We start from the raw sequence: 10,969 nt of genomic DNA on the forward strand, positions 1-10,969 counted from the left end.
AGGGGAATCGCTTGAACCCAGGAGGCAGAGGTTGCAGTGAGCCGAGATCGTGCCTCTGCACTGCAGCCTGGGCAGCAGAACAAGACTGTATCTCAAAAAACAAAACAAAACGAAATCCAGAAAGAAAACCAGGGCCTACTTTAGTTATTGCCGCACATCTCTCCTTATGTCACCAAGCCAGCCATGAACGGCTGTTGACTGCTGCCTTTTAGCTGTGACTGCTCTTTCTGGGAACTCTGGTGGCCATAGATGGGCCTACCCTGTATAGCATAGTGGTTAAGATTCTGGAGTTATTTCCTTTGAAACAGCATGGGACCTGGTATAATGCATTTCACCTAACTGAGCCTCAGTTTTCTGTGCCTGTTAAATGGGCACAGTGATTACTGGCCACCCCAAAGGTATCCAATAGAAAGTGTTCAACTCAGTTCCAGGATCATGGTTGTTTTGGGGGTTGAGGGGGCTGCATGGAGTTGCCGGGGGTGCAGGGTCTGGGCTTTGAGAGCCTCACTCACTCGCAAAGAATGATGCCGTCTTTGAGGCCGTCCATGAAGTTGTTGCCGATGCGACGGCCTGTCACCCCCTCGATCCACTCTCTCAGCTCCTGCTCCCGCTGGTGGTCATACTTCTGGGCCAGCTGGGGCGGGGGGCACAGAGAAAGGGGTGAGGATGCAGTGAGGGCAGCCTGGGCTCCCTGGGTCCTATCCGAGCCTCCTAGAGCCTGATCTCCCTCGTTCTTCCCAACTAAGGCAATTTTGCCCCAGATCACCCAGTTGGGAGGGTGGGGGCTGGGGAGGGCTGAGAGCCAGGGCTGAGGTGGCACCTGCCCAGGGGGCCATTCCGGGCATTCTGAGGTTTGGCACCAGGGAATGTAGACGAGGGATGGGGTGTGGGGAGCTGGATCCTCTGAGCTAGAGGGGTGGCACCCGGTCCCCTGGTTTTACGTCCAGGCCAAACTTGGGGCTTCTCTTCCTCTAGCCCTGCCCCCTCTGCATCCCCTGTTGGAAGAAAGGGCACCTCAGGAAGGGAAGAAGGAAGTCTAAGGAGGTGCCCCTGGGTGCTGGCTTGCAGAGGAGTGCTGGTCATACACCTCTGTCTCTCCATGTCCCCCAGGTCTTCGGCTCCAGGGCTCTGTCTCCGGTTTGGGGTAGAGGCTTGCCTCTGTCTTAGACCCCACCTCTTGCACGTCTGTATGTCTCTCTCCTCCTTATCCCCCACGACTCCTCTGTCTCGCTCTTCCCCAGCGGTGTCTTTCCTTGGCCCAGTCTTGGGGTCCCCATCTCTCTGGGTGGCTAGTCCCTGTCTGGCCAGGGGCGGGGCTCTTGGGTCTTGCATCTCTGCCTCTCTAGGTCTTTCTCTGTCTCCAGGTTTCCTGCCTGGGGTGGGGGGTGGGGCTCTGTCTCCCTTCTCTGCCCCTCCATCCCTGTCTAGGTCTTATCTCGCTCCTGGCTCGCCCTCCCACGTCTGTCCCTAGGGTGTCTCAGGCTCCCAGTATCTCTGTCTGCCTCTCCCCCCGGCTTTTCCCTCTCTCCACCATACCCCCCTCCCCCACTCCCATTTCTCCAGAATCCTCCGCCACCGTCCAGCCAGGCTCCCAGCCCTTAGGGGACCGGTCTGCCCTTTCTTCTCCCGGGTGGGTGGGGGGAGGTGGGAGGGGCGGCCCCCTCACCTGGCCCCGGCCCTGCCGCCCCCCACACCACCAGCCCGGCTTTATAAAGCAAACCGGCCCTTATATAGCGTGGCCTGGGCTCCCCGAGGCCGCCTTATAAGGCGCGGCGGCTCTGCGCGGCTCTGGGGCCGGCGCTGGGGGGAGGAGGGTGGTGCTGGGATCTGTCTCCCGCCCGAGAACCCGCCCCCCAACCAGCCCCCTCCTCCAGCCCCGAGGATCCCCCGACCCAGGTTCCAACCTAGTCTCCCAGTTCCTCACCATAGGACCCTGGGAAAAGCCACCCTGAGTCTCAGTGTTCCCCTCTGTCAAATGGGGCAGGAACTCCTCCCTCGGCAGTGCTGTTGGGACCATTCTAGTGGGCTGGAAACTTCAAGTTCTCCAGCTGGGAGAAGCTGAGACCATCCTGGTATATGGGGGGTGACTCCAGGGTCCGAGCGCTGTACCTGCTTTACCTGGGATCCCAGCTATTTGCCTCTCCTCTCCGAACCTGTTTACCCATCCATAGCGTGAAGGTGGCGCCCAGGTATTGTCCTAGCTCCACAGTTAGGAGACCCCTGCCGCACTTCTGAGGCCCGCTTCCTGCCCTCCACCGTCCCCCTCTGCCTTCAGGATCTCCCACACTTTCCCGGCGTCACCTCGCAGGAACCCCAGCTCTCAAGCGTTCCCCAATTTCTTTGTGAGGCTGGGGGATATGGAAGAATCAACAAATCTTCCCCCTATGTTGTTCCCCCCAAGAACACAAAGGGTTAAAAGAAGACTGATCAGGTGGGTATCTTTGCAATGGACTGACCCCCTCTGTTTATGTGTGGCCGTGTGCCCCCCTATTCCACCCCCAACCATAGCTGGGGGCTCTGGGATGTTCAGGAGGAGACAGGCAGCCCCTATCCCATATCACTCCCTTTTCCCCTCTCAGTTTCCAAGTCACATAGGATAGGCAGGAGGGGGTTCAAGGGACCCCAAGCTCGGGGCTCTGGCCTGGCAGGACGTGTGGGCCAGGTCAGGGAGGCCCTCCAGCCCTACCTTATTCTTAACCTCGGCTGACAGCCCGTAGGCAGGGCCTCGGTTGAAGTGAGCAGAGGACATGCTGGCCGGTGGGCTCTGGCGGGGGGTAGTGGCGGTACTGAAGCTGAGGACCAAGGCAGCAGCTGAAGTTCCGTCTGCACCCTCTTCCCTCCTCACACGTTTTTGAAGCTCTGGAGGCGGCCCGGGTCTCTTCCAAGGCCGTTCCATTGGCTGTAGGGGCTTGCCAAGGGGCGGGGCACCCCCCCAACCTCTGCTGCCTTCCCCCCCTTGTGATGTCAGGCCCTTGGTATTGGGAGCTGATTGTGTCATTGTTTCCACCTAGGGGGGCAGCCTACGTTATTCTGGGGGGGCTTGGTCAGACAGAGACCAGCCTTCTTCCACCCACCCCTCCCGCTGTCCATAGGGCCTCTGGCTGGGTCTGAGTCTCTTTGTCTCTGAGGTCTCTTTATCTCTCTGGAGTCTTGAGGCAGGACTGACATCCACGATAGTTTAGTGAGCACCATCCTGGGTTTATCTCCAGATACCAACAGTCTATAGCCTTAGGTAAGCCCCTTCTCCTCTCTAGGACTGTATGGCCACATCTGTAAAATGGGGTAATGATAGTGCCTGCCTCATGAGAGAGTTGTAAAGATCAGAAGACTATGTCTCTTACATTCCCAGCACAGTGCCCGGCACAGCAGAGGGACTCGGGCCATAGCATTCTTTTTTTTTTAAGGCAAGGTTTCACTCTGTCCTCTCGGCTGGCGTGCAGTGGCACAATCACAGCTCACTGCAGCCTTGAGCTCCCAGGCTCCAGTGATCCTCCCATCTCAGCCCATCCAAGTAGTTAGAATTACAGACTTGTGCCACCAACCTGGCTAATTTTATTTTATTTTTATAGATAGGGTCTTGCTATGTTGCCCAGGCTGGTCTCAAATTTCTGGGCTCAAGCAATCTGCCCGCCTTGGTCTCCCAAAATGCTGGGATTTACAGGCATGAGTCACCATGCCCAGCCCATAGCATTCTTTATGCTGAGGGTCCAGCACCCTAGTTCTGACTCCTCCAGCCCCTCAAAAGGACCTTGGGGAGCAGACATCCTGGGTCTCACCCTCCCCATCCACGTGTGTGTCACTTGAACCACAGGGTGACTTTGTTGGCAAGTCCTAGGCCATGAACTATGTCCCCCTCAAGCAACCCTACCTAGCGAGATCTAACCCCTGGACCACAGGAGTGGATGCTATACCCACATCATGCCCCACATGGCAAGGCCATGTTTGTGACACTTGGATGACATGTCTGCAACCTGCCACACACTAATGATACGTTAAGGATATGCAATTTATCGGTCACATGCTAATGACATGGCTGCAATATGCCAGATGACATGGCCCTTATGTCAGGCCATGTTCCAAGCTCTGTACATATATCCATTCAATTATCATGACACCTTCAGAGCTGGACACTGTTATTATTATTATTATTTGGAGACAGAGTCTCACTCTATTCCCCAGGCTGGAGTGCAATGACACTTATCTCGGCCCACTGCAACCTCCACCTCCTGGCTTCAGGCAATTCTCCTGCCTCAGCCTCCCAAGTAGCTAGGATGACAGGTGCCTGCCACCACGCCTGGCTATTTTTTGTATTTTTAGTAGAGACAGGGTTTTGCCACGTTAGCCAGGCTGATCTTGAACTCCTGTCTTCAGTTGATCTGCCCACCTCGGCCTGGCAAAGTGCTGGGATTACAGGTGTGAGCCACTGTGACCAGCTGATGCTGTTATTATTAATACAAGTACTTTGCTTTATAGGTGGGGAAACTGAGGCATGGGGCTTGGAATCACTTTTCCAGTGTCGCACAGCAGGCCAGGGGCTGAGGAGAATTTGAGACCATGCTCCATGAACCTCAACTATGAGGCTAACGTGGGGTTTCTCAGCCTCCACACTGTGGACAGCTGAGGCTGGATAATTCTTCATGGTTGGGGGGGCTGTCCTGGGCATTCATTGTAAGACTTCAAGCAGCATCCCTGGCCTCTACCTGCTAGATGCCAGTAGCACTCTCTTGGTCCCAATAAACAGAAATGTTGAGGCACTGCGGCAGGAGTCTGTGGTCCCAGCTACTAAGGAGGCTGAGGTGGGAGGATCGCTTGAGCCCAGGAGTTTGAGACCCATCTGGCCAACATAGAAAGACCATGGTCTCTAAAAAAGAAAAATTAAAAGAAGAAATGTCTACACACATTGCCAAATGTCCCCTGGTTGGGGTCGGGGGGGAAGCAGATCATCCCTGTTTGCAAACCACTGAGCTAAGGCAACGTGCCAGTTGATGGCATGTCATGATATGTCAAACATACACGAAAATACATAAACGAGGCCAAGGTGGGAGGATCACTTGAGCCCAGGAGTCTGAGACCAGCTTGGGCAACATAGCGAGACCTCCTCTCTATTACAGAAAAAAAGAAAGAAAGAAAGAAAGAAAGAAAAAACAGAAAGTACATAAAATGAGCTAACAATTAGTACCTGCTACGTACTAAGCGCTTTGAGGCTGTTAACTCATTCCTCACGACAGCCCTATGAGGTGAGCCTATACGAGGCACAGAAAGGTGACGCCGAATGGCCGGGTCACACAGCTCGAGGTTGGCAGAGGCGGGATTCGAACGCGCAGATTCCCTGATCCCTCCCAAACTGAGCGGCCCTCAGAGGGCCGCAGGTGGCTACTGCGCATGTGAGGACCTGAGGCCGGCGCCCCCTGGCGGCCCGGGAGGGGCGGGGGCGGGGCCTGGCTAGGTCCAGGCGGCGGTGACGTCACGCGATGACTCACTCGGCCCCGCCCCACGGCCCGCGGCCTCTTGGCCATTTATAGAATCTGCACGAGCTCTGAAGTCACGGCCCAGGCACGACGGGGGAGGGGTGGGGGAGCTCTTAGCGTGCCCCCCAACGGGGCAGCCCTTTCTGGGACTGCCTTGTCACTCTGATTGTAGTAGATCTGTCTCTCTGTATCTCTGTCTCTGGGTCGCCAAGCCTTTTTCTCTCTGCCTTTGTCTCTGTGTCTCTGTTGTTGTTCCAGGGCTTTGAGTAATTCTGTTTCTCTTCATGTCGCTGTCACTAGATTGTCTCTGTCTCTCTTCGCGTCTCTCTCTTCGCATCTCTGTCTGGTAGATGGGGGTAGAGGCATTAGAGGGGGCCAATCCCATACCGAGGCCCCAATCCCAGTAGACACCCCCATCACTGACTGCCGAGTGTCATCCGTTATTCGCTCCTTTCTGGCGTTTTCCAGGCTCTAGCCCCTCTGTGCCTCAGTTTACCATCTAAATGAGAAGTGTAGGATCTTGTAAGAGGCAGGGTTTCCCGAAGGGTCTAAGACAGTCATTGTAGGAAAGCCATGCCTCTCCTCAACTTTAGGGGACCCCCTAAAACCTTCCTGTTGCTCAGAACCGTTTAAAACTCACACCTGGCCAGGTGCGGTGGCTCATGCCTGTAATCCCAGCACTTTGAGAGGCTGAGGCGGGTGGATCACCTGAGGTCAGTAGTTCGAGACCAGCCTGGCCAACATGATGAAACTCCGTCTCTACTAAAAATACAAAATTAGCCGGGCATGGTAGTACATGCCTGTAATCCCAGCTCCTCAGGAGGCTTAGGCAAGAGAATCGCTTGAACCTGGCATGGCAGGTAGAGGTTGCAGCGAGCCAAGATCACACCACTGCACTTCAGCCTGAGCCACGGGAGTGAGACTCTGACTCAAAAAATATAAAAATGAAAATAAAATCCACACCCACACGTGTTTGTCTGTTTGTTTTGGGGAAAGTCAAAACGCTGCTCTGCACCAGTCTATCTTAGCCTGCTCTGCGTGCCCCCTGCTCACCAAACTTTCCTATCCAGCAATCTGGCAGAGGCACTTGTTCCTAAAGTCTTCTGTTATGGGAACACTCACTCCATGCCAGTCACAATCTCTTTTAATCCTCACCATCACCTCAGGGTGGAAACTCACAGGTCCATTTTATAGATGGGAAACTCAAGGTTCAGAGAAGCTAAGCCACCCTCCTAGGGTAACACTGCTCCTACCTTTTCTTCTATGTCCTTTCAGATGTGCTGCTGCTGCTTCTGCTTCTGCTTCCTCTTCCTCTTCTTCTTCTCCTTCTCCCTTCTCTTCTCTTCTCCCTTCTCCTTCTTCTTTCTTCTCCTCCTTTTTTTTGAGTCAAAGTCTCGCTCTGTCAGTCATGCTGGGTGGCATGATCTCAGCTCACTGCAACCTCCACCTCCCAGTTTCAAGCAATTCTGGAGCCTCAGCCTCCCAAGTAGCTGAGATTACAGGCACCCGCTACCACGCCAGCCTACAGATGTGTTTCTTGAGTCCCCAAACACGTTCCCACCACAGGGTCTTTGCACTAGCAGTTCCTGCCACCTGGAACACATTTCTGCAAGATGCCTGCATGGCCTCTCCCCAACTTCATTCAGTCTCTGCTCTAATATCACCTCTCAGAGAGGCCTTCCCTGACCACCTGCTGTAAAATAATAGCATCTCACCCCTAGACTGACTGTGAGTGGGTTGACAGGGAGGGAGTTGTTCACTTACAGTCTGGGTACAGTGGCTCAAGTCTGTAATCCCAGCACTTAGGGAGGCCAAGATGGATGGATTGCTTGAGTCCAGGAATTCAAGACCAGACTGAGAGACATGGCAGGGCCCTGCCTCTACAAAAAAAAAAAAAAAAAAAAAAAAAGGGGGAAGAAAGAAAAAAAGAAAAGAGCATTTTTAAAAAGTGCACTTTGGGAGGCCAAGGCAGGAGGATTGCTTGAGCCCAGGAATTGGAGGCTGCAGTGAGCTATTATCATGACACTACATTTTTTTTTTTTTCGAGAAACCCTTTTTTTTTCCCGACAGAATCTCGCTCTGTCACCCAGGCTGGAGTGCAGTGGCATGATCTCAGCTCTCAGCTCTCAGCACTCAGCTCACTGCAACTTCCACCTCCCAGGTTCAAGCAATTCTGCTTCAGCCTCCTGAGTAGCTGGGATTACAGGTGCCTGCCACCATACCTGGCTAATTTTTGTATTTTTAGTAGAGACGGGGTTTCACCATGTTCGCCAGACTGGTCTCGAACTGCTGACCTCAGGTGATCTGCCTGCCTCGGCCTCCCAAAGTTCTGGGATTACAGCACTGCGCCCAGCCATGCCACTGCATTTTAGTTTGGGTGAAAAAAATAAATAAATAAGAAAAGAAAAGAATGCTTGACAACATGCAATGCAGGGGAGGCTGTGGGAACACTGTTGATGAGTGTGGGCAATTTGTTGATAGTTTTCAAAATGACAAATGTCCTTACCTTCTGAACAAGTATATCCTCTATTTTAGAATATTCCTCAGAAGTACAAGTGTAGGTGTGAAGAATGACATATGTGCAGGAACATTTATTGCAGTGGCCTTGTCATAATAAATCACTGTATAAATCCCATCAACCGGGGACAAGGGAGATAGACAAAGTTGAAGTCAAAACATATAGCACGTTGTTTCAACTAAATGAAGACACTGTAGAGCTGTAGTTAAGAGTGGGGACTCCAGCTGGGCGCAGTGATTCATGCCTGTAATCCCAACACTTTGGGAGGCTGAGGCGGGTGAATCACCTGAGGTCAGGAGTTCGAGACCAGCCTGGCCAACATGGTGAAACCCCATCTCTACAAAAAATACAAAAATTAACTGGGTGTGATGGTGGCAGCCTATAATCCCAGCTACTTGGGAGGCTGAGGCAGGGGGTTTCACCATGTTGGTCAGGCTGGTCTTGAACTTCTGACCTTGTGATCTGTCCGCCTTGGCCTCTCAAAGTGCTGGGATTAGAGGTGTGAGCCACTGCGCCTGGTCCATTGCATTTATTTATATCTATCTATCTATCTATCTTGGAGATGAGGTCTCACTATGATGCCCAGGCTGGACTTGAACTCCTGGGCTCAAGCGATCCTCCTGCCTCAGCCTCCTAAATAGCTAGGACTACAGTGCCACCGTGCCTGGCCCTCATTGCATTTAATTGTCATGTCTCCATACATTCCTACAGTCTATAATAGTCCCTGGGTCTTTCAGGACCTTGACACTTTTGAAGAGTGCTGGTCAGTTATTTTGTAGATTGTCTTTGAGTTTGGTTTGTCTTGAATAAACTGAGGTGTTTGCATTACCAGGAAGAATACCAGAGAGGTGATGATGTACCCTTCTAAGTGCGTCATACCAAGGACTTCATGATATCATCATGAGTCGTTGCTGGTGATATTAATGTTGGTCCCTTGGTTAAGGTGGTGTCTGCTAGGATCTTCCACTGTGAAGCTGCTACTTTTAAACGGTTCTTTCTGGGACTGCATGTTAAAGACTGCACCAGGGCCTCACATATGGTGTTCTGTGTTAATACAGACAGGACATAAAGTATGTACATACTTGTTTTTTATTTGTTTGTTTTGTTTTGTTTTTTTTGAGACAGAGTCTTGCTCTGTTGCCCAGGCTGGAGTGCAGTGGCGCGATCTCAGCTCACTGCAAGCTCTGCCTCCTGGGTTCAAGTGATTCGCCTGTCTTAGCCTCCAGAGTGGCTGGGACTACAGGAGCCCGCCACCATGCCCAGCTAATTTTTGTGTTTTGTTTTAGTAGAGACGGGATTTCACCATGTTAGCCAGGATGGTCTCGATCTCCTGACCTCGTGATCCTTCCGCCTTGGCCTCCCAAAGTGTTGGGATTACAGGTGTGAGCCACCATGCATGTCCTTTGCATACCTGTTTTTAAAAGACTACCGGCCTGGTGTAGTGGCACATGCCTGTAATCCCAGCACTTTAGGAGGCCAAGATGGGTGGACCGCTGTATGCCAGAAGTTTGAGACAAGCCTTGGTAACGTGGTGAGACCCCATCTCTATTTAAAAATAATAATAATAGGCGGGGCGCGGTAGCTTACACCTGTAATCCCAGCACTTTGGGAGGCCGAGGCTGGCGGATCACGAGGTCAAGAGATCAGACCATCCTGGCTAACATGGTGAAAACCCGTCTCTACTAAAAATACAAAAAAATTAGCCGGGCGTGGTGGCGGGTGCCTGTAGTCCCAGTTACTCAGGAGGCTGAGCCAGGAGAATGGCGTGAACCCAGAAAGCGGAACTTGCAGTGAGCTGAGATTGTGTCACTGCACTCCAGCCTGGGCGACAGAGCGAGACTCCATCTCAAAAAATAAATAAACAAATAATGACTGGGCACGGTGGCTAGTGCCTGTAATCCCAGCACTTTGGGAGGCTGAAGCGGGAGGACCACTTGAGCCCAGGAGTTCGAGACCAACCTAGGCAACATGGTGAAACTCCATCTCTACTAAAAATACAAAAATTAGCCTGGTATGGTGGCACGCGCCTGTAGTCCCAGCTACTCGGGAGGCTGAGGCAGGAGACTTGCTTGAACGTGGGAGGCGGAGGTTGCAATTAGCCAAGATTGCACCACTGCACTCCAACTTGGGCGACAGAGCCAGACTCTGTCTCCAAAAAATAAATAAATAAAATATAATAAAATAAAAAATAATAAAAAGACTAGTTCTGAAAAGATAAATAAGAAAATAAAAGCCATGAGTACCTCAAGAAGACACCAGTGACTCTGAAGGCCACAGTCAGGTCAGCGACCCCACCATCTTACCCACTCCCCAGCTAAGCAGAGCTGACTCTGCCTGCTTGTAGCTGCGGGAGCCTGGCAGAGGGCAGTAGCGCTCCCAGCCGCTACCCACGTGCCTGTCAACGTGCCAAGGAGGAGTGCTCCAGCCAAGCAGCTGATTGGCTACAGGTCTTCTCAGATCGTCCAATCACAGGAGTTCTGGTGAGGTGGATGTCCTGCGGCTGCGCAGAGTCCTTGAGGCATCCTAAGAGCAGGTTCTTGCATCCTAGTCCCCATGCCAGCTCACTGCACCACAGAAGCTGAGGAACTGCAGAAATGGGCTTATGAGGACAGATAGCCTTCCTTTCCCGGGGCCACTGCTATAGCCAATAGCCCATTTTATGTGCGTATCCACCTTAGTTATTAACAGCCTAAATCTGGCGCTTTCTGGGGGAGACCAGGAGCCCCCACTACTCAATCTCACCTCGTTTTATCACATTTCCTCCTAAGTTACTCCATTCCAACCACACAGAGTCTTTGCTGTTGTTCCCAGTGCCAAAAGCGTTCCCCAGATATCCAGAAGGCTCACTCACTTCCTCCGGCCTTTACTCAAAGGCCGCCTCATTGAGACCTTCCTGTCTGTCTGTCTGTCTGTCTATCTATCTATCTATCTATCTATCTATCTATCTATCTATCTATCTATCTATCTATCTATCTAATCTATC

General features: G+C 52.3%; 1 protein-coding gene across 5 annotated transcripts in view; it reads right to left on the reverse strand.

The window, feature by feature from the left end:
- Positions 1 to 2,950, reverse strand: part of CNN1 (calponin 1, basic, smooth muscle) — an 11,383-nt gene extending 8,433 nt beyond the window's left edge. The window contains exons 1-3 of one of the 5 annotated variants that reach the window (XM_011954780.1): positions 2,687 to 2,912; positions 2,119 to 2,382; positions 513 to 634 (exon numbers count right to left, since the gene is read on the reverse strand). In XM_011954780.1, coding sequence (XP_011810170.1) covers positions 513 to 547 — 35 coding nt within the window. In that variant the 5' untranslated portion in view covers positions 548 to 634; positions 2,119 to 2,382; positions 2,687 to 2,912. Of the gene's footprint in view, positions 1 to 512; positions 635 to 1,014; positions 1,466 to 1,924; positions 1,971 to 2,109; positions 2,383 to 2,686 lie in introns of those variants that run through there. The other 4 variants (XM_011954781.1, XM_011954778.1, XM_011954779.1 and 1 more) reach the window with 4 other exon arrangements.
- Between the last annotated feature and the right edge of the window lie 8,019 nt (positions 2,951 to 10,969).

The sequence above is a fragment of the Colobus angolensis genome, unplaced genomic scaffold (genome assembly GCF_000951035.1).
Source record: "Colobus angolensis palliatus isolate OR3802 unplaced genomic scaffold, Cang.pa_1.0 Scaffold39, whole genome shotgun sequence".
Taxonomy (NCBI): Eukaryota; Metazoa; Chordata; class Mammalia; order Primates; family Cercopithecidae; genus Colobus; species Colobus angolensis.